General features: G+C 41.7%; 1 protein-coding gene across 14 annotated transcripts in view; it reads left to right on the top strand.

Moving 5' to 3' along the window:
• Positions 1-25,045, top strand: part of Shq1 (SHQ1, H/ACA ribonucleoprotein assembly factor) — a 120,771-nt gene that overhangs the window by 14,135 nt on the left and 81,591 nt on the right. For all 14 annotated transcript variants that reach the window (XM_063285860.1, XM_063285858.1, XM_063285859.1 and 11 more), the window contains exons 5-9: positions 1,308-1,420; positions 8,292-8,419; positions 19,446-19,600; positions 21,424-21,477; positions 22,739-22,862. In XM_063285860.1, coding sequence (XP_063141930.1) covers positions 1,308-1,420; positions 8,292-8,419; positions 19,446-19,600; positions 21,424-21,477; positions 22,739-22,862 — 574 coding nt within the window. The remainder of the gene's footprint in view (positions 1-1,307; positions 1,421-8,291; positions 8,420-19,445; positions 19,601-21,423; positions 21,478-22,738; positions 22,863-25,045) is intronic.

Below are 25,045 nucleotides of genomic sequence, written 5' to 3'. Positions count from 1 at the left end.
GTGCAGTAGGTGTGGGAGTGGACACAAACGAAAGCCGTAGTTTGGGTAGTGTTTGGATTGTCTGAGGTCTCTTCAGTTCACAATACCTGTTTATGTCTGTTCTGTAGAATTCTGCTTGGGAAGCAGGCTTCATGTTCATATGTACACATCTTGGTTATGACAGTAAGGATGATTCTTAGGATTAGATTTTTAAAGATGAGATGGAAAGCCCTAGACATCAGAATTACTCATAAAAATTCTCTAAAATTTTTAATTAATGGATTAATAAAATTATAATGAAATTTAATGATAAATGAAAAAATGACAAATAAAAATAATGAAAATTTTAAAATGTGCACATGGAAGCCAGAGGACAGAGTTAGTCTTTTTCGTCTATCTCTGTGTGGCTTCCAGGAATTGAACTCGGGTCATCAGACCTGCATGACAAGCACATTTGCACAGTAGACTGTACGGGATTTCATTTCTATGGTTTGTTGTGATTCTGAGGCCAGCTGAGCTAGACGGGAGGGAGAAAGGCAAGTGTCTCTGTATCTGCAGAGAGGCCTGATATACTCAGAGCCCCCTGTCTTAGGAACTTTCAGTCTCTGGGACTGAACAGGGAAATGAACGGAGAATGAAATGTTCTGCATGTTTGTGAGCGCTTATTCAGTTCTGCTTTTTGTGTAAAAATTTTTAAATAGGTCAGTGTGTGTGTGTGTGTGTGTGTGTGTGTGTGTGTGTGTGTGTGTGTGTGTGCGTGCCTGCCACAGCCTGTGTGTAGAGTCAGGATGATAACTTCTGGGAATTGTTTCTCCCCTCCTGTTATATACGTTCCAGGGATTGAATACAGGTGATCAGGCTTGGTGGCAAGTACCCACGATCCTCTGTGTTAAATGTTAATATCCTTAATAGATGCTGGTCAGTTTGTTTTATGGATTAAAATGAGATGATTTATTTGGACATTTTTAACAGAGTCTGCAGAATAGTGGATTCAAACATTTGCGTTTTTGTTTGACTATTAGTGTTTTGTATTTTGCTACAAGGTCTCACTATGTAGCTCTGGCTGGCTTGGAACTTGCTGCATGAACCAGACTGGCCTTGAACTCACAGAGATCTGCCTACCCAAGTGCCTAGTGGTGAGAGCCAAGGCATGCTCCACCACACCCATCTTAAATGTTTGTTAAATCAGAATTTAAATATTACAAGCATCTCATACTTCAGTGATCAGATAGTTCATCCAACTTTCACATTCCTCCTCCCTTCCCTAGATTGGACTTTTAAAAGCTAGAAATTTGAGATAGCATTCATTCTTGTTCTGATGTTTTTAGGATGAACTGAGTGAGGTTATCGATATTAAGGATCCAGATTTCACTCCTGTGACTGAACGGAGGCAGAAACGCCTGGCCGCTGAATTGGCCAAATTTGATCCAGATCATTATCTGTGAGTATGAACTTTTGTGACAGTTAAATAAGTTACTTTACACTTCCTTAATTTTTTTCAGACTCTTTGAATATATGTATGTATATGTTTTGTGTAGTTATGTGTGCATGTGGAGGCCAAAGCTAAACAATGAGTGACTTCTTCAATCACTCTGCTTTATTTCCTGAGTCAGGTCAGGGCCTCTCACTGAATCCAGCCCTGGCCAGTGAGCTCTAAGAATCCATCTATTTCTGTCTTCCCTACATTGCTATGCCTGGCTTTTTATTTAGGTGCTGGGGATCTGAACTCAGGTTCTTGTATTTGCGTGGCAAGTACTCTACTAGTGATCCATCTCCCCAGCCCCTCAATGTACTGGACATATTTCTGATCCTGGAATTAGAGACGGCACTAACCCAAATTGACGTTTAGCCTACCCTCTAATGGCTGTACATGTGTGGCCTTACTACTTAGTTTATAGTAGCAGTGGAGAACTCAGTTTAACTTTTTATTGATTCTTTGTGAATTTCACATTATGTACCCCAATCCCACTCATCTCCCAGTTCCTTCATACCTATCCTCTGCCCTTGCACCCTCCTCCCCAAAAGCAAAAGCAAAAGCAAAAGCAAAGAAAATCTCATTGTGGAAGCTGTAGTGTGTCACAGTGTGTCCCACAGTTTACCCTTTTGCCTACACTTCTTTACTTACAAATGTTCATTGCAATGAGTCATTGGTCTGGTCCAAGGCCTCTGTCTTTTGCTACACCATCAATACTGGATCCTCACCTGGACTCCTCTCAGACATCCTGTTGTTGCCCTGTGTCATGGAGATCCTGCAGCTTTGGATCTGTAGGACCAGCCCTGCACATGCTCCAGCAGTTCACAGATGGGATAGATGTTGGCATGGGCCCACTCAAGTTCCTGGATCTGGGCCTGGGTGGTAGCTCAGCTGCACCCACACCACCAGGCTCTCTGGCACTGCCTCGCCTAGCTCACCCAGTGCTGCAGCTCGCCGGGGACAGAGCCAGCTCTCCCACTCTCATGCCCTCAGGACCAGGTCACCCCTGCTTGCACTGGCAGGATCAGCTCTATTGTGATGTTCAGTTGAGGTGCAGGGCCTGATCTCCTGAGTGCTGCAGCAGGTGGGCTGGCCAGCTCTCCCACACTCACGTCCTTGGGCTGGCTCACTTGCTGCAACGCCTTAACCAACTCTACTGGGCTGCCCAGGTGAGGTGCAGGGCCCACTTGGGATGGAGAACTCTTAATAAACTATTTAGCACAACTGGTGGGTCATGACACTTTTTGGGGTCACATATCAAATATCCTGCATATCAGATATTTATATTATAATTCATAATAGCAGCAAAATTTCAGTTATGAAGTAACAATGAAATAATTTTACGGTTGGGGACAGCCACAACATGAGGAACTGTATTAAGGGGTCACAGCATTAGGAAGGTTCAGAACCACTGCTTTAATGGTTTCTTAACTTTGTTTAAAACCTCAAACTCATGAGCATATTTGTACTTCTTTCAAGTAGAGTTTTGTCATGGTTGTTTGTGTATGTAACTGAGATGTCTTGATTTCCATAAGAATCCAGATCTATGTGTGCTGCACTTCTGGCTAGGCTAGGATCTTCCTAGAACTGTCACCTGTCACCAGTTGCAGTGAACAGTAGTTGTCCTTTGTGCTAGAGTATCAGAAGACTTTAATCATAGTTGTGCCGCATTTCCCACCTGTTTCCGTTGCATCCTTTGCTGCACTCAGAACTGTACTTGGGTAAGGAACTTAATAAAACAGAGAAGTGTTGTCTCTTATTGGCCAGATTATAGCTCTTTTTGCATTTTTTCCACTCTGAATACCTGACTCTTTGAATGTAGAGAATGAGTGTAGTTCTTATGTTGATATTTATTTATTTATTTTTCCCAGGTGATTTCAAATTGTTACCCATATGACCGAAATCACCACTTTCCAGTTTTTGTACAGTAGTTTCAGCTTATCTTGTCCCCTCATAGAATTATTCCACAAGGAGGAAAAGAGGTGAAGGGACTTGCCCAAGGTCACACTACCATTAAGTGAATGGGTAGGACTTGAAAAGAGGCTTCCTTTGTCATTCTGTGTTTCCTTTTCATGTACACTACTCCTCTCTAACTGCCATTGCTCTTGTGATTAACATTCTCTCTCCTGTGACCCAGTGGGATACTAATTGGAATAGCGGAAGTGAATCTTGTGATGTGCAAATGGAGTGAGCGCTGTGTGGTGATGAATGGCTGAATGTCCTGAGGGAAGCCAGGCAAAAGTAGGCTGTGCTACACTGTGGAGGACATCTGAGAGACTCCGCTCCATTTAGGCTGCCATTTCTAATTACTTTTATCTCTTCAATGGTGGTTTTAAGGGTCCACTGAAGACTAATTTGAAGAAACCCATTTAGAATCATGTTGAATATTTAAAGTAGAAATTTCATTGTCAGCAAATTTCTCAGCCAGTATGAAAACAGAATGAGCTTTCGAGGACTGAAATTTTAAGTAGGAGGTAGCTTAATTAGAAGAACTGTCTAGAAGAATATGTTTGTGGCCCAAGAAGGTTAGGATATTGAAGTTTATGGTTGGCAGCATGACAGTCTAAGCAGACTATTTTCCTCCATCTCCTATGCTTTTGTATCCAGAAGCTTATTTCCTTTAGGTAACTTTAAGCTACATTAATTAATGAGAGAGAGGTGCACAGGTGTCACAACCAGTATGGAACTCAGAGAATGACATGCAGGACTCAGATCTCCACTGTGAGGCTTCCAGGGATTGAGCTCAGGTTGTCAGCTTTGCAAATGTCTCTGCCCACTGAGCCATCTCGCTGGCCCCAGAAGCTCATCCCCTTGATAGTTTGAGTGGAGTGTTCTTGCCATTGTGTACATGTTTCTTAAGGAGTGGTTCTCAGAGCAGTAATGGTGTCGGTTTGAAAAGGGCTTCAAGAAAACGAATGTGATTTTAGCCTACACAGGACAGATTGGGGCAGCTGTCTTTAAAGAGGAATTTATACACTTCAAAGCAAGCTCAATCTGCTTTGGGGTTATGACTGTTTTGAAATCTGTTATAAAATAGAGATCTAACAGTTTGCTTATTAAGTCAGTGTGTCCACAGGCTGATGGAGAGCTGTAACCTCGGTGTTTCTGATTATTCTTTACACCATTTGTTCCTTTTAGGTCTGATTTTAGAACGTTTAAATTTTATTTATTGTCACTTGTGTGTATGAATAAAAGTGTATACCATGTCATCAGACGACATTTTAGGATTTGGTCCTTCTTCCAGCATGAGTTCTAGATATCAAACTCAGGTCATCAGGCTTGAGTGGCAAGTGCTTTTTACCTGTGAGCCATTTGTTGGTTTGGATGTTATTTTTACACTAAAGTTTGAGAACAGCTTCTTGAAGTATTCCATAGTAATCTTTCACCTTTATATATGGCCAAATATTCGTATTTCTTTTCCTGAAGATACTGTTTTTTTTTTTTTCCTTTCTATATTTGTTTTTGATTCATGGGGGAAAATTTATCATTATCAATTTATAAAATTTTGCTTAGTTCTTTGGTGAGAACAGGAGAAGAATTTAATCAACATTTTAAACATCTGCTAGATCGCGAAAAAACAAAAATGATCCAAGCCTTTTTTGGAATAATATTTTAAGCTGTGGGAGATTTTCATTATTAGGCATTTGTTAAAGAGGCTGACACATTGATCCATTTGTTTGTTTTTTGTTTTTTTGATGTATTGAGTGGATTGCAGCTAGCATTTGGGAGGCTGGAGGGGAGGCTTTCTGTTCAGCACTCTAAGCAAAGGAAGAAGCATTGGGTAAAACATCAGCCTTGTTCTTTGGTTTGTGTGTGTGCTGGCACAAACATGTGTTTGAAAGAGTTTCCTACTCACCATCCTGCAGATTCCCAGAATAGCACTTGAATGTGACAGATCTCTACACTCTTGTCACTTTCATTCCAGTGGGGGAAGTTGGTAGCATATCTGGTGGAGGGCTATTGTCTTAGCTAGGGTTTCATTACTATAAAGAAACACCACTCTTAAATGGGTAAAACATTTAATTGGGGCTGGTTTATAGATTCAGAGGTTTAGTCCATTATCATCATGGCATGCCACAGACGTGTTAAAGGAGCTGAGAGTTCTGAGTCGTGATCCAAATGCAGCCAGGAGGAGACTGTCTTCAGCAGGCAGCCAGGAGGAGTGGAGCTTGAGCCTAGGAGGAGACCTTAAAACCCACCTCACAGTGGTTCTCTAACATGACTACGTGTCCTAACAGTGTCACTTCCCATGGGCCAAGCAAATTTAAACCACCACAGTGATGAAGAAGCAAGTTCGAGTTTTAGAGAATGGCTGGGCATCCTACAGATGTCTGTTAGTTCTCACTACTGTTTCTTGGATTAGAACATAGTACCAGCACTTGGGAGGCAGACACAGGCAGATCTCAGTGAGTTTGAGTACAGCCTGGTCTATATAGTGACTTCCAGGACAGCCAGGGCTACATAGAGAGAACCTATCTCCCCTCAACCCCCAAAATAAAACAAAGCAAACAGAAAGCAAGCAAGCCGAGGAGTGTCTGGCATCTTTGTCCCACACAGTCAGCCAGTCCTAAAGCTGTGTTACGTCTCTCTTTGATTTCCTCTCCTTCACGTTTCTGGCCCTCTTCTCACATGGCTTCTTAGAGCCTTCTGACCAACTCACAGCCTTCTGTGGGCTTCATCAGATTTGTCATCTGTGAGGACAGCTTCAGACAGCAGCCTCTGTCCTGAGCGTGATGGCAAGTGTTCTCTGTGATCTGTACCCCACTATTTCTGTCAGTTCAGTTTTGCCCCTCCGTGCCTGTGCCTTATGCCGAGGCATCAGCGGATGCTTGCATTTCCACCCCTTCTTGTGTGCTTCTAACACATGCTAGTCTTTTGCTAGCTTTTCCTCCCTGCCTCATTTCATGAATAACTCACCTTCGAGGCTGTGCTCAGATATCACTTGCAGAAACCTTCAACCTTTGGCAGGGTGAGGATGCCTTCCTCAGTACTTCCCTATGTATACCCACCCCGCTCAAACCACATTGTGCTCTAAACTTCTGTGTCCTTGGTTCTGATTAATAGTGGACCCCTCATGGCAGGTTTAATCTTTTCCTTTTTATTTGTTGCTATGTGTGTGTGGAGAACATTCAGTGAATTCAGTGGTGTTTAAAAATGTGAAAATAATTGGTTATGGAAAACAAATGGTTAGTGAGTCACGAATCATATTCGTGTAACTTCTAATTTATAGATAGTGTAAAGAATAAGCCATTAGTGGGCCTGATGGTACAGGCCTACAGTCCAAGGTGTGCTAAAGGCTAGTGAGGACTATAAGGAGCAAGCTTAAGGTTTAGAGAACATCACAAATTCAAAGCCTGCTTGAGCTATGGCGTGAGTTCAAAGCCAACCTAGGCAATTTAGTGAAGACTATCTCAAAAATAAAAATAAAAAGCAGGATAGGGATATAGCTTAGCGGTAGAGCACTTGCCCGGGATGTGTAAAGTGTGAGGATCAATATCCAGGGCAATGCAAAACTGGGAAACAGAATAACCCATCCCACTTTAGATTATTGGGACGGTATCTAAGAATATTTACTCAGAGTAAGTGATCGTTTTAGAGGGTTTTACATTAGGCCATAGGATTAGCTTGTACATGTTACAACACGCATGTGGAAGTCAGGACAACTTGTGGGAGGGAGTCAGTTCTTCTACCTTATGAGTGCTGCAACTAAACTCAGGCTGGGGCAGGCCTGCATATCCTCTGAGCCATCTCACCAGCCTTCTTACTGTTCAGTTTTTTGTTTGTTTGTTTTTTTTATTTTGGCCAAGTCTCACCTTTCTAGGCCTCAGTTTCCACCTGTGTAAAATGAGTATTTTAGTAGAATTCTTCTCAATTGGTGATGCTAGAAGGAATGGAGGGCATCATGGATGCAAATACCCCATCCAGTAGACTTTGGTGTTCTGTCCCCAAGAACACTAGTTTTCAACCTGAATGGCAAGATCACATGATTTCTGAATGTGTCCTCTTAAAAAGAACTAGATGTGTGTTTTAAATATACCTTTTATTTTTCTAGTTAAAATTGAGAAACAACAGAAAACCTCCAAAGAGTGGGGTTTTCTAGTGTCTACAAAGGTTCTTTTCATCTTTTTCAGTAAATTAAATCAAAGAACTGTTAAGAATAGCATAGCTCAATAAAGTAGCTGGCATGTTAGTAGGAAGTGTTCATGCCGAGTAGCAAGTTGCAGTGCATGAGTGTGTAAGTGTGAGTGTGTTTTCAGTCTCTGGAAAAGCAGTATCCTGAATTACGTGCACATCTGTTTGCTTTATTTTTGCTGCTGAGTCTGGAAGACATTTTATTTATCTTAACATTACTCAAACCTGAGCTACTCACAAACCCAGCATCAGTTCTAGATGGCAGTGCGGTCAGGGTAGGATGAGAGCTGAGGGCAGGAAAGCTCTCCATGTGCTTTCTGTGTAGCTTTCTGTGTAGAGGATCAGGAAGGATTAGTCACTGTAAAGAAAGTCAGCACGACACTCAGTTTTCTCTCAGATTGTGTATTGAATTGGTGTAGTCTCTGTTTCTGTGCAAATGTGATAAATTAAGATTAGAAAGAAAGAGTGGGCTGGAGAGATGGCTCAGTGGTTAAGACCACTGACTGCTCTTCCAGAGGTCCTGAGTTCAAATCCCAGTAACCACATGGTGGCTCACAACCATTTGCAATGAGATCTGTTGCCCTCTTCTGGTGTGTCTGAAGACAGTGTCAGTGTACTTATATATAATGAATAAATAAATCTTTTTTAAAAAGAAAAAGAAAGCCAGTGCAATCTGACTTAACAAGCCCGTTTATTTTTCGAGCAGAGCTGACTTCTTTGAAGATGAGGCAGTTGAACAGGTTTTGAAGTACAGTCCTTGGTGGAACGATGTGCACACAGAAATGATGGCCTCTTTGGGAAAGAGCCAAGAGCAAGGGGATGCTGCTGCCTTAGGTAAGACGCTCAACATTAGCTTCGTTTGTGATTTTAAAACTCTCATCGTTGCGCCAAGCCACTGCCTTTCGTGTTGTGTGGCATATGATTTTAATTGTCTTTCATTGTGAAAATGGGTTTTTGATAGCTAATTCTGCCTCATGTGTTGTTTGCCTTTCTTTGCTGGTAGATTTGAACTGTGAGGTACTGTAGAATTCCACACTAAATCATCCAGCTTATTTTTGTTGGAAAATCCTCTTGAACTAGATCTTACTTAGGCTCGGTAGAGTCCTTTTAGTTGAGTATGAGTCAGAGAGAGACCCAGACTCATTCCCGCTCTATCGAAAAAGTTGGGTGTGGCCTCCTCAGTTTATTCCAGATCATGGTAAAACAGTTTGTCCTAGAGAGTCTGAGGTGAGGATTTTACAGGCCACAAGGGATGACTGAATACAAGCAGTAGTCAGTGTCGCAGGGGTTTTACGCTGCACCATTTTGTGCTCTTGACTGGTTGCAAGCACACAGGAGCTATCTTAGATCCTCGAATGGAAAACACACACACACACACACACACACACACACACACACACACACACACGCATGCACGCACGCACGCAGACACACACACAGACACACACACAGACGCACACACACAGACACACATAGACACACACACACACACACACACACACACACACACACACACACACCCCAGTTAATTTTAAAATGCCTTGGCTAATTCAAAGGTTGAGCACTCCTGTACCTTTGCCTGACTGCTACCCCAGGCCAAATCGAGGAAGTGGCCAGTGACTAATTACCCAAAATTTCACATGACTGGTTGGCTTTATCTCCTGCTGATACTGCATCTCTTTCTTCTCCCAGTCTTCGAAATTCTCCCTGTGTCCTACCATATAACTCCAAGTATCCTACCCTATGCCCAACCATTGGCCTCTGGCATCTTTATTGATAGATCAACCAATTGGGGACAAGGACCTTCAGCATCTGGATGCAGATTCAAAGCATTAGCACCAATCTCCAACAACCCAGAGTCCTTTCTTGGGTGCCAATGTCCTCGTCATGGGCTCCAATACAAGCTGGTTGTTCTGAGTCTGTAGTAGAGTCATAAAGGTTTCATTAGATTGGAGCAGGAGTCTCACATTGTCTGATAGACTGATTTGGCTTTTCTATAGATACTAAAACTAAAACTTCAGCATTTAATGAAAGGAATACATAGGTAAGAACATATATTCTAAAGATTATAAGTTGAATATAAATTTCCCCTTCCCAAGTTCCTCCCCTTAAATGCAGTCACTGATAACAATTTTAAGTGTATTTAGAATTAATTTATTTTTGTGTTTACCATCAAACCCATGGTTTTATCTATGTTTAACACACATTTTACCCACAAACTGTATTCCTAGCCTGGGGTGTTTTTAAAGTACAGACACTACATGTAAATATTTCTTTTAAGGTGGTGTACACAAAAGGTTCTGTGGCCTTTCTCTTGTCATCTTTGTTGTGGATTGTACTGTAGGTTAAAAATCTCCCACGTGAGCATACATAGACCACGCAACTTGTCTTGTGTGAAAATCACTGGCTGCTGTCCTTTGCAGTAATTCTCTCATGCTTGGAGAACATATGGGCTCTCCTGCTGGCAGTCACTTGAGGTTTGCTTTATTCCTCCCACTGAGAGCACAGCAGCCCTTTTCTCACTCAGTATGACTGAAGTAGCTCTGGTCCCTCCTGCACCAGTACTTAAAACTTGCCTTCAGGCTGTCCAGTCACCTGCTGCTCACTCCTTTTTTTTTTTAGCATGTGGTATTGTGATTATTATATAATAGGTATTAAGTAATATTTTTATTAAGTATTTTTGTGACTAAGCTTTGTTGGAGTTTAGGTAATTCCTACCAGAGTGGAAAGTGTAACTTTAGAAACTAGAATATTGATTGTTTTTAGCATGCCCTGGGGTTGCATTTGATGAGAGCTTACGAACCCTTCTGGCTCCTGTCCAGCTAAATGTGGAATGGAACATTGCACATGGAACATTACTGACTCCCTGCACCTAAGTAGTTAACGATATGCTAAGTAGGGCGCAGGAAGTTTGCTCCAAAGGTCAGCTGCTTTCTCCAGTTTCGGAGTGCATCAGTGAGCTGAGCTAGTAGCCGTGTAGTTGAGTTTTCTCTCCACCAGAGTGAGCTAGTTGCCCTGCAAATCAGAAGGCGGCATTCGCTTTGACTTCTGCTGTAGCTTGCTGTCCTTTAATCAATGGCACTGGGTTCTGAGGTCAGTTCTCATGTCAGCAGTGCATTGACTTAGATCTTCTGTAATTTTAGCAGACTGCACCAGTGCTCAATCTTTTAACTGCTGCTTCCAGACCCTTTATCTGACCTGTGGCTTGTAGCCAGGTTGCTGGTTCAGGCAGTCAGTCTGCTCAGCCATTATGGTGATTCATTCCAAAAGTCACCTTTTAAACAACAAGGGCACGTGATCTGAGGTGGAAGAGCTTGAGCTGTGTTGAACAGAAAGGCTCTCCTCCATTTTGCCAGGTGTAAAGTTAAGTATGGGCAGGACACAGCTGAGTATGAGACTTGCATTTATGGCCTCTACTCTCTGCGGGCCGAGTGACCGTGCAGCTTGGGTTGCTGTGGAAATCTGCCTGCCTCACAACTGCTGTCAGGATTGAATGAGGTTGTGTGTGCAGTGTACTGCATTGACAGGTTAGCGATGATTGTTAGAGAGTGAACTGATGGCCGGAGAGCCGGGAATGGGGTGACTTCTCAGTCAAATTGCCATTTTTGAACATTTTACAAAGCTTTAATGGCCTTGTTAATGAGTTTTTTTTCCTTCATTTTATTCTTATCCAGATATTCGAGTCACCCAGAACTGGAGGAATGAACTGAAGTGTGTTGAACTAGGATAAAATACAGGAGAAAAGAAATAAAGCAAGAGCTAGCTTTACAGTTCTGTTTACTAAGTTACACGCTGTCTCTTGCCTCCTCCACAAGTGTCTCTGCCCTTCTCTGCTGCCTGCCTTCCTGATTTGTATTGCACAGTGAGGCGTTGCCTCCTAGATAGAATGGTGCACATGATGGGTGCACCGAGGCAGCGTCCTTCATAGTACTATGGTGACCTGCTTTGTTATGAGATCTAGGTATGTATAGGTGGTAAACTTTGCTGCTGTCTTTGCTTGGGTAGCGACAGTGTCCCTATTTATTGGAGTCCAGAGTCCCAGCAGGGAAACTGTTATTAACATTTTCAGCTTTATAAAGTTCCAGATTTCCCTCCCCAAAGGCTTGTGAATGGCAGTGTTAAATGCCGAGATCCCTCAGAGCTCTGCTTTCACAAGGATGGACTCACCACATTTCCCAAGTTGTCTTTCAGTGGTTAGCATCAGCCCAAGAGTCTTGGCACATAATTGCTTGTTATGACACCACATAACATTTACAGTCCATGAACTTCCTTGCAGGACCCTCCTGTTTGGCACCAGTGAGCCCTTGAGTGTTTGTGGAGATAACTGGCAGTGTCAGCTTTGAAAGTGGCAGCACGGCAGGGCTGCCCTTTTAGCTGAGGGCTTGACTGCAGCACGGTTTCTTGATCTGTTTCCAGTACACGTACAGTGTAATAGACAGATATGTGTTACTCAGAGGAGCCAGATTATGGATGACTGAATTGCTGATCCAGACAAGACAGGGATGTTTGGGAGGGGGATTTAAAGTGGAAGGAAAGGTTTAAAAGTAACAGCATCAAAAGGTATTTGGGAGAAATGATAAGCATCTCAGCAACATTTTCCCATCTTTGAGACTCCTTCGCAGATCTCAAACACAGCACTGAGGTTGCTAATGGTGGGAGGTGTCCCTGGGCCATGTGCTTTACTGCTTAGCACCAGTGTCTCCTCCAACCCTTCTGAGCTTGGAGCTGGCATTTGTTTCACTAAAGATTATTTTTAGGAGTATAATAATCTAAAATGTCGTGAACTCTGCAGCTAAGTCACACAAATGTTGCTTGAGGTGGTGACCACCCCGGTGTTGTCAGCACTGTGCCTGTAGGTATTTCCTGTACTGCTGCTGGTTAGACCTGACTGTGTGCAGACTTCCCCTAGCTCTCCTTTGGGATGCGATTCACAGCCCTGATAAATTGGGGTTTAGTGAGCTGAGACTTTTGATTTCTGTAATGATATCTTCATTTATTGTATGTCTCAGGTTCTTTTGATTGGGTCAAATATAAAATGGATTTGAGCTAAGAAAGCCAAAATGGAACCTAGAAATGCTCAGAAAAAGTTGGTATTTTAAGAAAAGCATCTATAAATTCAAGAGTACAATCAGGTAGCCTTTTCCTATGCTGTATAGTGATGGAAAATGATATATAATGTGTGGACATCCTTCCATATGGAATGTAACTTTGGAGTGTTGAGGTTAACTCTTTTTCGGTTTTCCAGACAGGTATGGGTATAGTTACTTAAGAATTGAGACATGAACATGCAGAAGAGTTGATGTGTTTAAAAACAGTTTTGGGCATGTTTACTCTGTGGTTCAAGAGTTATGTGGAAGCAGAGGTCTTTATTAGGCAGCCAGGGTATAAAGGCTTTTCTTTAGTGAGATAGTATCACTGTGAACACCTGGTACTTGCCTATTAGCTAAACTAATGACTTCTGGAAAACCGTGCTTATGGGAATCTTGTCTCAAATCTTCTTGCTAAATACAAGGTCTTAAATACTTTGTCAGGTGTACTTTCTTTGTGCATTGGATTTGTTTCTTCCTGTAGCTTCTTTAAGTCTAGTCATTCAGCATGAGCTGAGTTTTTCTTTTTAAATAAAGGCATCTTTAGATGAGTCCTTTAATGAGTCAAACAATGCTCAGTTATCTGTCTTATTTTATTTTTTAAACATTGTTCTCTAAAGAATGCTTTACCTGATACATATCCTATTTGTCCTTTTTAAAAATATGTACTCCTTAACCATGATGGCCAACAATGAAATGCGTTACTGAAATCATATGTCATTGTGGAAGGCATGCTTGCATAAGCACATCTCTTCCCTTCCTTTCTGCATACGTTTGCTAACACGGTTGAAACAGTAATTATCTAAATACATTTTGAAACCTGCTTTTTTACACTAAGTGCATTTTAATGAGTAAAAGGAGTTACTGTTTCTACTAATTTCAGTGTGTTTAAGATTTTTTTCCCCCTAGAGGATAGGCTGGGAAATTTTTAAACAAATAAAAATGTTACGTTAAACTTGCACTCATACAAGAGGATACAAGTGGGTTTGGAAAACTGTGTATGAAAGGGTTGTGGGAGTCAGCTTTTTGTCACTGTGACAAAATGTCTGAGGTAATCAACCAGAAGGAGGGAAGGTTTGTTTTGGTTCTTGACTTTATTCCATCCATGATGGTTTAGCCCTGTACTTCTGCACAGATGGTGACTGGGAAAATCATGGCAGAAACCACTCATCTATAGCCAGGATGTGAAAGAAATGGGAAGGGGTTGGATCCTATCTTGGAAAGAGCTGGATTCTTACTATCCTCCTCAAGGCCATCCCCAGTGATCTCGGTCCTCCCAGTAGGCTCCACCTTAAAGATTCCACTGTTACAGACCCACCAAAGGCTGCATAACAGAGCCTTTATTTACCTCATGGGCTTATATGGAATACTTATTCAAACTAGTGCAAGGGCTTATACAATTTTATATGTTTATAGTCTCTTCTGAATTTTGTCTTGTTGAGCTGAGACACAGACTGGGCAGCCATCTATCAGGAGAATGGGTTAGGAATATTAAAAGGCAGCACAATAACTTTTGGTCTCTGGACAAGTTAGCAGAGAAACTTGTCCAGAGTCTTTTCACAATTCTTCTTCTAGTAAGAGGCCTACTTGACTTAGAGCTAAGCACAACCCACTCTACTAGTGTCCTTTCTTTACTTGCTGCAGGATGTGACTGTGCTTAAGTACTGGCCAATGGGGTGTGATGACCAGTGATATGTTTGCTTTCTGCATCCTGTTTTAGAAAGAAGATGCTTGCTATCCTCCTCCTTTCTGCCTTCGTGTAGTTTAGAAGATGACACAAACCTAGAGCAGCTATCTTGGATGTGTGTAGAGGGAAGTTACGTGCCAGGGAAGCCCAAGGCTTATGGATAAGGCTCCATCCCTTATCTAGAGTAGTGGAGTGAGGGGAACTTTTGTTTTCCCTAAGTTAAGTTTTTCTGCTCTCGGGGCTCTTCATTATAGCAGTTTAGCCTGCCTTTACTTGGGCATTGCAAGTCATTCTGACATTTTTATATGAAGCACTAGGAGGGGAAACAGAGTCTTCTACTAGTGGAATGTAAATTTAAAGGTGATTGCTAAGAGATGGGAAAAATTACTAATTTGTAAGATGAGAGATCAATTGCACTTTTATTTAGAGGTAGCCAAACTTAGCAGCGTCATCCGTGTCACTGGCTTTGGTGGCATAAGGGAAGAGTGGAGGAGCCAGGGAGTCATGGATTCTTCTTCTGTGGTTTAGGGAACCACTGAGACCAGGCACCATGACTCGGGGAGTCCCTACAAGGCTCTGAGACGACCTGTGTGAAGCTGTGAAAGTCAAGCCTAGGTTGTCTTAGAGACCTCTAGCGTTAGAGATCCAGCATGGGATGTCTGCCATGAAGAGCTGCATACTGGGCTGTGGCAGGCTGTGGTGGCTCGGTTGAGGAAGACCGGCATACACTCATGTGTTTGAGTACTTGGTGCACAGTACGTACAATTGTATGAGAATGATTAGGGGTGTGGCCTTGGTGCAGGAGGTTATGTCACTAGGGTTTTGAAAAGAGTCACACCATTCTCAGTCAGCTCTCTCTGCTTCATGCTTGCAGATCAAGTTGTGGGCGCTCAGCTGTCCCTGCTGCCGTGCCTTTGCTTTACAGTCTTTGATTCTAAGCCCTCTGGAACCATAGCTCAATTAAATCTTTTCTTTTATAAGTTGTCTTAATCATGGTATTTTGTCACAGCAATAGAAAAATAACTAAGACATGGCCCAGATACATATTGCAGGCAGCAAAGTTGGAGGGACAGCCATCTAAGAGCAAAGCCATCTAAGCCCTTTGACACTAGTCCTGGAGCTACAAGATTTGGAGATTGTCCTGTTGGGTTTTAGCCTTGCTTTGGTCTGGTATTTCCTCACTATGATCATGTTCCTCCTTCTTGGGATGGGAAAGTATGGTCTGTGCCTGTATGTTGGAAGGATGTGGTTTGCATTTTGATTTTTCAGGGGTTATAGTTGAGAGACTGCCTTGAGTCTCAGAAGGGATTGAGACTTTGAACCTTTGAACTTGGTTGAGACTGGGAAAACCTATGAGGGCTTTTGAGGTTGAACTAACTGTATTTTGTACTTAGATATGGCCGTGAGTGTGTGCTGGTGATTTGAATGAGAAATATTCCCTGGAGACTCAGGTGGGTAGACACTAGGTTCCTAGTTGGTGGAGCTGTTTGGGGAGATTTAGGAAGCATGGCCTTGCTGAAGGAGTGAGTTCCTAGGGGTAGGCTTTTAGAGTTTTATAATCTCATCCTTACAGTTGTCCCTTTGTTTGGTGCTTGTGGTTGAAATATGAGTCTCGGCTTCCTGTTCTGTGGCCTTGTTTGCCCCACTTGCTGCCATTCCCCACCTTTGACTCTTCTCTTTTGAACCATAAGCCAAATAAACCCTTCCTTCTCTGAGTTACTTTTGGCCACGGTGTTTTATGATACACCATGTATCAAACGAGTAACTACTACAGTCATGTTGTTCTTATAACTGTGTTTTTAACACTTACTGTGTCTGATTATGCTATATATAGATGGAGTATTTTGCTTTGTATGGTTTTGAGAACTGATAATGTTAGTGTTAGATTGAATAGAAAAGCATGTTACATGGTCTTTCTGTAACTATAGAGCAACTTCATGACGGGGCTGGAGAGAGCTCAGTAAGTAAAGTGTTTGGGGTGGAAGTGGAAGGCACTGAATTTGGATCCTTAGCACCCACGTACAATGCAGGGTGTTTGCGGCAACTCCACTACAATCCTACAGAGACAGGGCAGCCCACAGTAAACTGGCTAGCTAGACTAGTGAGAATTGGTGAGTTCTAGGCTCCCTCACCAAGAAATATATAAGGTGAAAACAAGGAGGAAAATACCTGATGCCAGCCTCACACCTATACACCTATACACTTACACACCTACACACCTACACACACACGCACACACACACATACACATACACACACACACACACACACACACACCCTTGCCAGCTGGAGCAGTGCTGAAGAGCTTGCCCTGGTGGTATGGTGTCAGAAAGTTAGCAAGCAGGCCCAGTTCCAGGACTTTGAATTGGCCCACCCCAGTGTCTACCCCATCTATGATCTGCTGCCAGGCACGAAGGGGCTGGCTCTGCAAATACACAGCTGCATGATCTCCATGACACAGGGCAACCACAGTATACCCAAGAGTGCCCGTGAGGATCCAGTATTGATGGTGTAGCAGAAGTCAGAGGCCTCAAACCAGACCGATGGTGCACTGCAGTGAAGATGTATGGATGAAAAGGTATACAGTGTTTACACACTGTGACACATTACAGCTTCCATGACAAAATTTTATTAGTCTTATTATTATTCTACTTTTCTTTTGGCGGGGAGGTTGTAAGGGTGAGGGATGGGATGATGAATGGAATCGGAGTACATGATGTAAAATTCACAAAGAATCAATAAAAAGTTAAGGGAAAGAAAGATACACGGTAGATTGTCTAAATTCTAGGCATCAAAGGAAACTTGGAAACTGAAGTCTCATGCTTGCTTGTCTTCATGTAAACAAAGCATTTTGTTGAATCATTAACATTTAAGCACTTCAGTGTGTTGTTTTGGAATATGTAGTCAATATTTGGTAGAGTGGCTGATATATAAAAAGAAATATTTTTTCTCTTTTATCATGAAGTATTTAGTGATGGAAGTGGGGAAAATACTGTATTTGTAACAGTTGACTAAAAGCAAAAATACTTTGAAGTAATTTTAGTAACAAAAGCAGCAAATCTGTCTGACAAGAGTTGGTGGTTCAGTAGAGCGGGGATTCACTGTTCATCTGGAATAAAATCAAGTCTTGAAACATGAAATGCTGGCTTCCAGATAGGTTTTATTATTTTTTTATAGTTACTAGTTTTTAAATGTGTATTCATGTTTTGCCTACATGTATATTTGTGTGCCACATGTGTGTCTGGTGTCTGCAGAGGTGAGAAGAGAGCATCAGATCCTCTGGGATGGGCATTACAGATGCTTTTGAACTATCATGTGGGTTCTGGGATTCAAACTGGGGTCCTCTGGAAGAGTGCTTTTAGCCCCAAGTAAAACAGTCTTAAAAGAGACTTCATCTATGATTCCGGTTGGAAAGAATTAACCAAGGGTGTAAATCCAGAATCTTTTTTCTGTTTGTTTGTTTGTTTGTTTATTTGATTGATTGATTGTTTTAAGGGTTGTTTGGGATTATATTTGGCAAAAAGTGTTCTAAACAAAGTCAGATTTGGAGTTTGGATAGGATTTATATTATGAATTTAATTTATTACTTGTATGTGGGAATGTGCATTCCATGGCTCATGTGGGGAGGTCAGAGAATAACCCTGTGAAGTTGGTTTTCTCCTTCCCCCTTTATTGAGTTCTTAGGTTCAAACTCAGCTGTCCATGGCCATGACTGGCCAGTGTCTTCACCCACTGAGCTATCTGCTGGCCCAAGGATTTATATCTATAATACACAAAACAGTTTTAAAAACTCGACAAGCCAAACTATTCAGTAGGAAAAATTGGAGAGAACCCATTCAATGGACAATTTACAGAGCAAATCCAGTTGGCCAACACAACTGGGGAATAACACCCTTCGTTTAGCCGAGTGGCACTGACTGAAGTACCTGATGTGCGTGGCAGTTTTAAGAGTTTCTTGCTGTAGAACAGCTTTTCCCCACACTGTTCTCAGTTTCCCTGCATCACAGGTCAGGCCTGGCTCTGCTGGGTTCTCTGATCAGGACTTGGGAAGACTGCAGTAGCTCAGATGTGTCCAGCCTGAGCCGGTGAGCTAAGAGCTATGAGTGCAGCCCAACACAGATCCTAAGTTTACCTAAATATGAGCCCCTTTAATGATCTTTTTGTAGCTGCATTGTTTAGTTCCTTGGATGTGATGATCATCGTGACACAACAGCATCATTTTGCAATGGTAAAAGGTTGGACATGCTTACTAACCAAGTGTGCCCATCTCTCTTAAAAACTGGGTGTTGTTTGCTACATTTTCCTCTATGCTCATGTCACTGTTGACAGAATTCACTCCCCAGGAGCTGTAAAACTGGCTACACGTTCTTGCCTGCTCTTAAATGGAGCAATCCTCAGATTGTCGAGGTCTCAGAATCACCCGCCACATAGCCTTTTCACAAGCCACCTCACTACGGGGCAGTGCCAATTAGGACATCCTGGCTCAGCTCCGACAGTGATGGAATGTGAGCATGGTAGTGACTGTCCTTTCATCTTTGCCATATTCTGCTGGACAGAATCAAGTGACAGGATCTATCTCAAATAGAGAATGGTGCCCCTCATTGGGGGTCATCTTGGAAATCCTCTTCAATCTATTAAACTAGAAAGGAGCGGGAAAAGTGTTGCTAAGGGTATTGCCAGGCAGGATGGGAAGTATGTTTAGGAAGGTGTGCTGGTAATTCATGTCAGCTTGACACAAGCTAGAGTCATGTGGGAAGTGGGTACCAAGTTAACACAAAAGCCCCACCAGATTGACCAGCATTCATGTTAGGTGGCGCATAATTGTCTTTAATGACACCTCCAGCTTCCTGCAGTCATGTGCAAATAGTCACATACACATATAAACACATGTGCACACTCACAGATGCATGGCTCGTAATAACCCTTGAGATGCCTCCTTTAGGAAAGTGCGTTATGTGCAGTGGTAAGGACAAATAACTGATTTTGCTTTCTACATTCAGAATTCCAATTTTGGCAAATCATCTGCACTAGTGGTTTTATGACCTTGAATGGCACATTTAATTTTCAGAACTGTGTTTTCTTCTAGTATCTTTTTCAGAAGAGGAAAAATACCAGCTACGAAAGTTTGTGAATAAATCTTACCTGCTGGACAAGACAGCTCACCGTCAAGTGTACTATAGTTTAGTTGACATCCTTCTGGCCTATTGCTATGAAGTACGTGTGACTGAAGGAGAGCACAACGTAAGTCCATGTGTGCCAGTGTAGCTCACTGTGTTAGCTAGAGTAGCTAAGCCCTAGCTCCCTGTTGAGCACAGAGCTTGTTGTGATAGATGATCTTGGATCTGTCCCTGCAGAAGTGCTCCATGGCGGTCACAGTAGATGTAGTGGGGAATCATCCTAGAGCATAATGCTAACCTGTGGTCTTGCCTCTTCTTGCTGGGCAGTGGGTCTTCCAGGCAGATAGATAGCAGTGCAGGGAAGTGTATTAAATAAGCCAAGGGTGGAAAACAGCCAGTTCCCACGCTCACTGGTGTTTCTTCTAAAAGCTTTCATTCATCACATGCAGAGTAAAGCCTTTTGCAGAAAGAATCTTAGCATACAGAATGTATACTCATAAAGACTTGTAATTCCCACTTTTTCCAAAACTGGAATCTTTATTGTTGTTGTTGTTGTTATTTAAAAGAATGACCTTGGGTTGAGGCTAGAGACTCAAGAGGTCAAAGCTAGGCATACCTGTAGGTGGAGAGCCTATTTTCATCTTCGTTGTATGCTAAAGAAGCCATGGGTTGTGTCCTGTGGCGTAAAACCTGTGGGTTCAAGCAGCAGTGCCTCAGTCCATCCTTCCAATCTTTCAGTCAGGGAAGAGAGGAATGCTGGGAAAACCCCAGACTGTGGGCCTCCTGTTGATGATTGCCTGGGTCAGTTTTAGCCTTGCCTATGCTTTACTTTTTCTTTTTTATTATACAAAAAACAAAAACAAAAACAAAAAAAAACCTAGGTCATTGGGATTTTACATAATTCCAGTAGTTAGTAATAACCACAGACACAAGATTACTTGTCTATCTAAGGTTTTTTTTCACTGCATGTGTGTGGGGAGGTCCACGTGTGTGTGAGCATTCCTGCTTACTTTGTATTTGCAGCATCAGCTCTGTGATTTTACCCACTTACTTCACACAGCATCTTAGTGCAATAGAATTTGAGATGCCAATTTTTTTTGTCATGATTCTGAAAAATTTTAAAGTGACTATTGCAGTCTATATATGGTCTAAATGTGGGGGTTATTTAGAGTATAATATATATATGAAAATACTTTGTTTTCAAGTTGTTTTTTAAATATAAGTGAATAAAATATTTACTTAGACAAAAAAGGCTCTTCATTTCATATATTGAATCTTTTTAAAAGATTTAAAATTTTATGTATATGAGGTTTTGCCTGCATGTATGTATGTGCACCATGTTTGTGCCTGGAGAAGTCAGAAGAGGGCATCAGATCCCCTGGAACTGGAGTTGTGAGTTACCATGTGGGAGCTGGGAAGCCAGGTCCTGTACAAGAGCAGCCAGTATTCCTGACCACCGAGCCATCTCTCTAGCCCCCACATACCAAATCTTGATGAGTGAAAGTGTTACACTTGATAAAATGTACCAATTCTTTCTTAAGAGCATGAAATCTTGCAACTTTTCAAGCCCCTGGACTACTGTTCACTTCAAATGCAGCCTCTGAAGGCAGTTTCTCAGCGAGGTTTTTCAGGTACCAGGGCAGCAGTTCAGCTAGTGACTTAGCAGAGAAAGACACAGCAAACATTTTGCTTCAGTTTTGTTTGAATGATCCTGCTTACTTGTTTGTATCTTCTGGTACTCCTCAGTGAAGTGTTAAATTTCACACAGTTCCGAGCAAAGTGAGCAAAAGCATCTGTTAGTCTCTGCATCAGTACAGTCATTTTCTATGTTTATAGACGCATCATTTTCTTGGGGGTCAGTCTAACTCCTGGGCTAGTGTCAGTGGATATATTTGTTTTGTTTTCAAATGACTTCTGAAGGGGACACTCCTTTTTTCCAAAACAAAGGTGGAGTCTGCGTGGACCATCAGGAAGCTGAGCCCTACACTCTGCTGGTTTGAGGTATGCTTTGTGCTCAATGTTGTTCAGTTACTTTACTGTTGTTCTTTGTTTTAAGTAGTTTTTTTTTTTTTTTTGGTTGTTGTTGTTGTTTAAATTTTCTTCTTAATGTTTTTAAATTGGGAGCTTTTTTATACTTTTTAAAAATACAGTTGCTGGGGATAGTGAAGGCAGGCAAGCATTTTATGAATTGTGGGGGAAATACTGTATGGAGGGACATTGAGGACGCTGGGGTGTTTGGGAAAGGTGGGTGGAGCTGCAGCTGGGCCGATGGGCGGGGCCTCAGAGTTCAAAGTGGAAAATGGACCTAGATGATAATGAACCACCAGAGTGTCTTCTAGCTATCATTTATTCTGTTCCCCAGTAAGTCATTCAATAAGGTGAGTGTTGCTGAATTTACAGTTGAAGAAACTTAGATCATGCACCTTAAATAAATTGGCTTGCATCCTATGTCATTTTATGGTTAGAGCTATTAACCTCTTTTTTGAAAAAAAAAATAAAAGTTATGTCATTATTATTATTTCATATGACTCTTATCATGGCATGTATGTGATGGTCCGAGAACAATTCTGTGGAATCAGTTCTTGCCTTTCACCTTTATGTAGGTGCCAGGGATTGAATCATTTTACATCATTAGTGCAAGTACCTTAATCCATGGAGCCCTGACACTGGTCCATACACACCAGCTGCAGTGTAGTGACAATTGGTTTTGTATCCATTTTCTAAAAGAGTATTATCTTTTAAGTTTCGGTGTTTGAACACATTGTTCAACATCAAAGTTGTACCATCAGCTCAGACAATGCATGCTTTAAGTTGTAAAGCGAGAATGCATCATCTATTGCTTCCTTCTGTGAGGAGGTGAGATTTAGTCCAGCACCGAGGCAGGTACTAGAGGAGATGCTTACTCTTCCAAGGTTAAGAGTGGCCAGAAGCCTTGTCAGCCACCTCAGCTAGGAGCTGCTTATAAATCCAGGAAAGGAACTGTTCTCATCCTCATCAGATCCAAATCTGAGTTTATTTGATGAATGCCTATCCCCACCAAGATTCTAAAGTGTTTCTTCTACATTTGCAGTGTTCGTCGTGTTTATGATTTGTTGATGCAGTGTAAAGAATTAGAAGTCTGTGGTAAATTGAGCTGTGCAGGAATCTTGCTTCTGTCTATGATCTAGGTTTACAGGGTTTAATCGTGACTGTTCTTTTTTCATTGTGTGCTATGTTGTGTAATGCATTTATGGGAATAACTTACTGAGGTGACTTTTCACAGACATGGACAGACGTTCATGAAATCCTGGTGTCTTTTGGACGGAGAGTTTTGTGCTATCCGCTCTATCGCCATTTCAAGCTGGTGCTGAAAGCCTACAGAGATACTCTAAAGATACTGCAACTCGGTAAGGCAGGCCTGCAGATCTGCCGTGAGAAGTTGTAAATTTTTAGTATGTGAAGATGTAATCATGATTTTTGCTCCTTTCTATGTATAAATAATGAAAATAATCAGATCTATCACCCCCCATGATACTAAAGACATGTTTACCTTTTCTAAGAAAGGGAGATTAAAGGGAGAAGTACATCAGCATCCCAGAACACTTCACACTGAGAATAGATTACATTGCTCAGCAGTTTTGGAATCCTATAACTAACTTTCTAGGCACTAAGTCAGATTGTGGATCCAGTAATGAGAGAAGACTCTTCTCCAATGAGGGTTACAGCCTTCTCAGGGAGACATGATAACTAACAGTTCCAATACAGAGCCACAGATACTCTGAGAAATACAGTACTTGTTTAGAGGGAACTTGGTACCAAGACTTGGGAAAGCAAGAAGGACTTTTCAAGGAAAAGCATCACTTCTCTCAAGACTCTTGACTGCTGCTAAGATTAGCATGAAAAGTTAATAATTTTTGACTATAAGAATATGGAAAACTCCAGGCTTCAAAACAAATCCCAAATAGCTAATAACAATGTCTTTAAAATAGAACAGTTCCCAAGGTAGCATCCATTTGTATGGATTATTTCTAGCATATTCATCTAAAAGTCACTTTCAGTACTTCCTGGTCTTTCTTTTTTGTCCCACCCATGTCTGTGTGTGTGTGTGTGTGTGTGTCTGTCTGTCTGTCTGTCTGTCTCTGTGTCTGTGTCTGTGTGTCTGTGTCCGTGTGTGTGTGTGGGGGGGTCTTTTCCTTTGCCCTTATAATGTTATTGAGAGGCTTAGTTTTCATGCTTCAGCAAAAGAAAGGAAGTCCATCTCCTATATCCTTAAGAAGGAAGTCCATCCCTATATCCTTAAGGAAAGTCCATCTCCTATATCCTTAAGGAAAGTCCAGCTTCCATATCCTTAAGGAAGTCCATCTCCTATATCCTTAAGAAGGAAGTCCATCTCCTATATCCTTAAGGAAAGTCCATCTCCTATATCCTTAAGGAAAGTCCATCTCCTATATCCTTAAGGAAAGTCCATCTCCTGTATCCTTAAGGAAAGTCCATCTCCTGTATCCTTAAGGAAAGTCCATCCCTATATCCTTAAGAAGGAAGTCCATCTCCTATATCCTTAAGGAAGTCCATCTCCTATATCCGTGAGAAGTGAGTCCATCTCCTATGTCCTTTAGAAGGAAGTCCATCTCCTATATCCTTAAGAAGAGAAGCTCATCCCCTTACCCATAAGAGGGGAAGTTCATCCCCCATGTCCAGGTGACTTCACTGAATTGTTAGGGACAGTCACATCTCTAGTGTTTTGTCTTCAGTGTGACTGCATTCTTGCTGTGCAGGATGTGTGCTTGAAGTAGATCATGATTGTGAAATGAATCATAGTTAACTGAAAGGTGCCTTTTCATTCACCTGATAGGTTTAGACTAGCAGTATTTTACTTTGAAGGATTGTTGTTTAAGATAAATGAGGGGATATCGTTGAGAAATCTATCTCCTTTAACTGTGGGAAACAAGCTGCCTTTTTTTGATATGTTATTTTTTTCCCTTGCTTTCCATCCAAGGTACTTCTTGAATCTCTAAAATTACCTTGAAAAATCAATCTAATCCAAATGAATGATTGTCGAGCTGGAGCTGCACGTCACAATTACTTGATTTTGTAGTCTTGCAGGATTTTGTGAGCATTGTTCATAGATTTAAGCTTGGAGACTCTAATGTTGTGGCTTCCAGGGGGAAACCAGCAAAACTGTAGTAAGCTTTTCCCATGCATCTTCCCACATACATCCACTCTTGTTTTCATTCATATGAACTATTACTTGTTACTTTTTATTCTGGGAAGTAATCTGGCGCTCTGGATTTTTATTTGAAAAGTAATCAGTTCTGTGATTGCATAACCCAAAATAAATTTGATTGCCTTGACGTACAGTCTAATCAATTATTCAAACAGTTTTAGTAGGTTAGAGCTGAAATTGAGAGTTAACTTTTCATCGTTATCACTCACAAGAAATAGTCTTATCAGCTGTATTTCTGTTAGCAGCAGGAAACTTGAAATAACACAGCAGAGCTGCTGTTGAAAATGAATGTGATCCGGCTAAGCCACAGCGCCGGGTTCTGTGACTGGTGTATGTTGTGCTTAGTGTGGAAGCACAGCACTGGAT

This window comes from Rattus norvegicus, chromosome 4 (assembly GCF_036323735.1).
Source record: "Rattus norvegicus strain BN/NHsdMcwi chromosome 4, GRCr8, whole genome shotgun sequence".
In the NCBI taxonomy this organism is placed as follows: Eukaryota; Metazoa; Chordata; class Mammalia; order Rodentia; family Muridae; genus Rattus; species Rattus norvegicus.
This window is presented reverse-complemented; position numbering and strand designations above follow the sequence as displayed.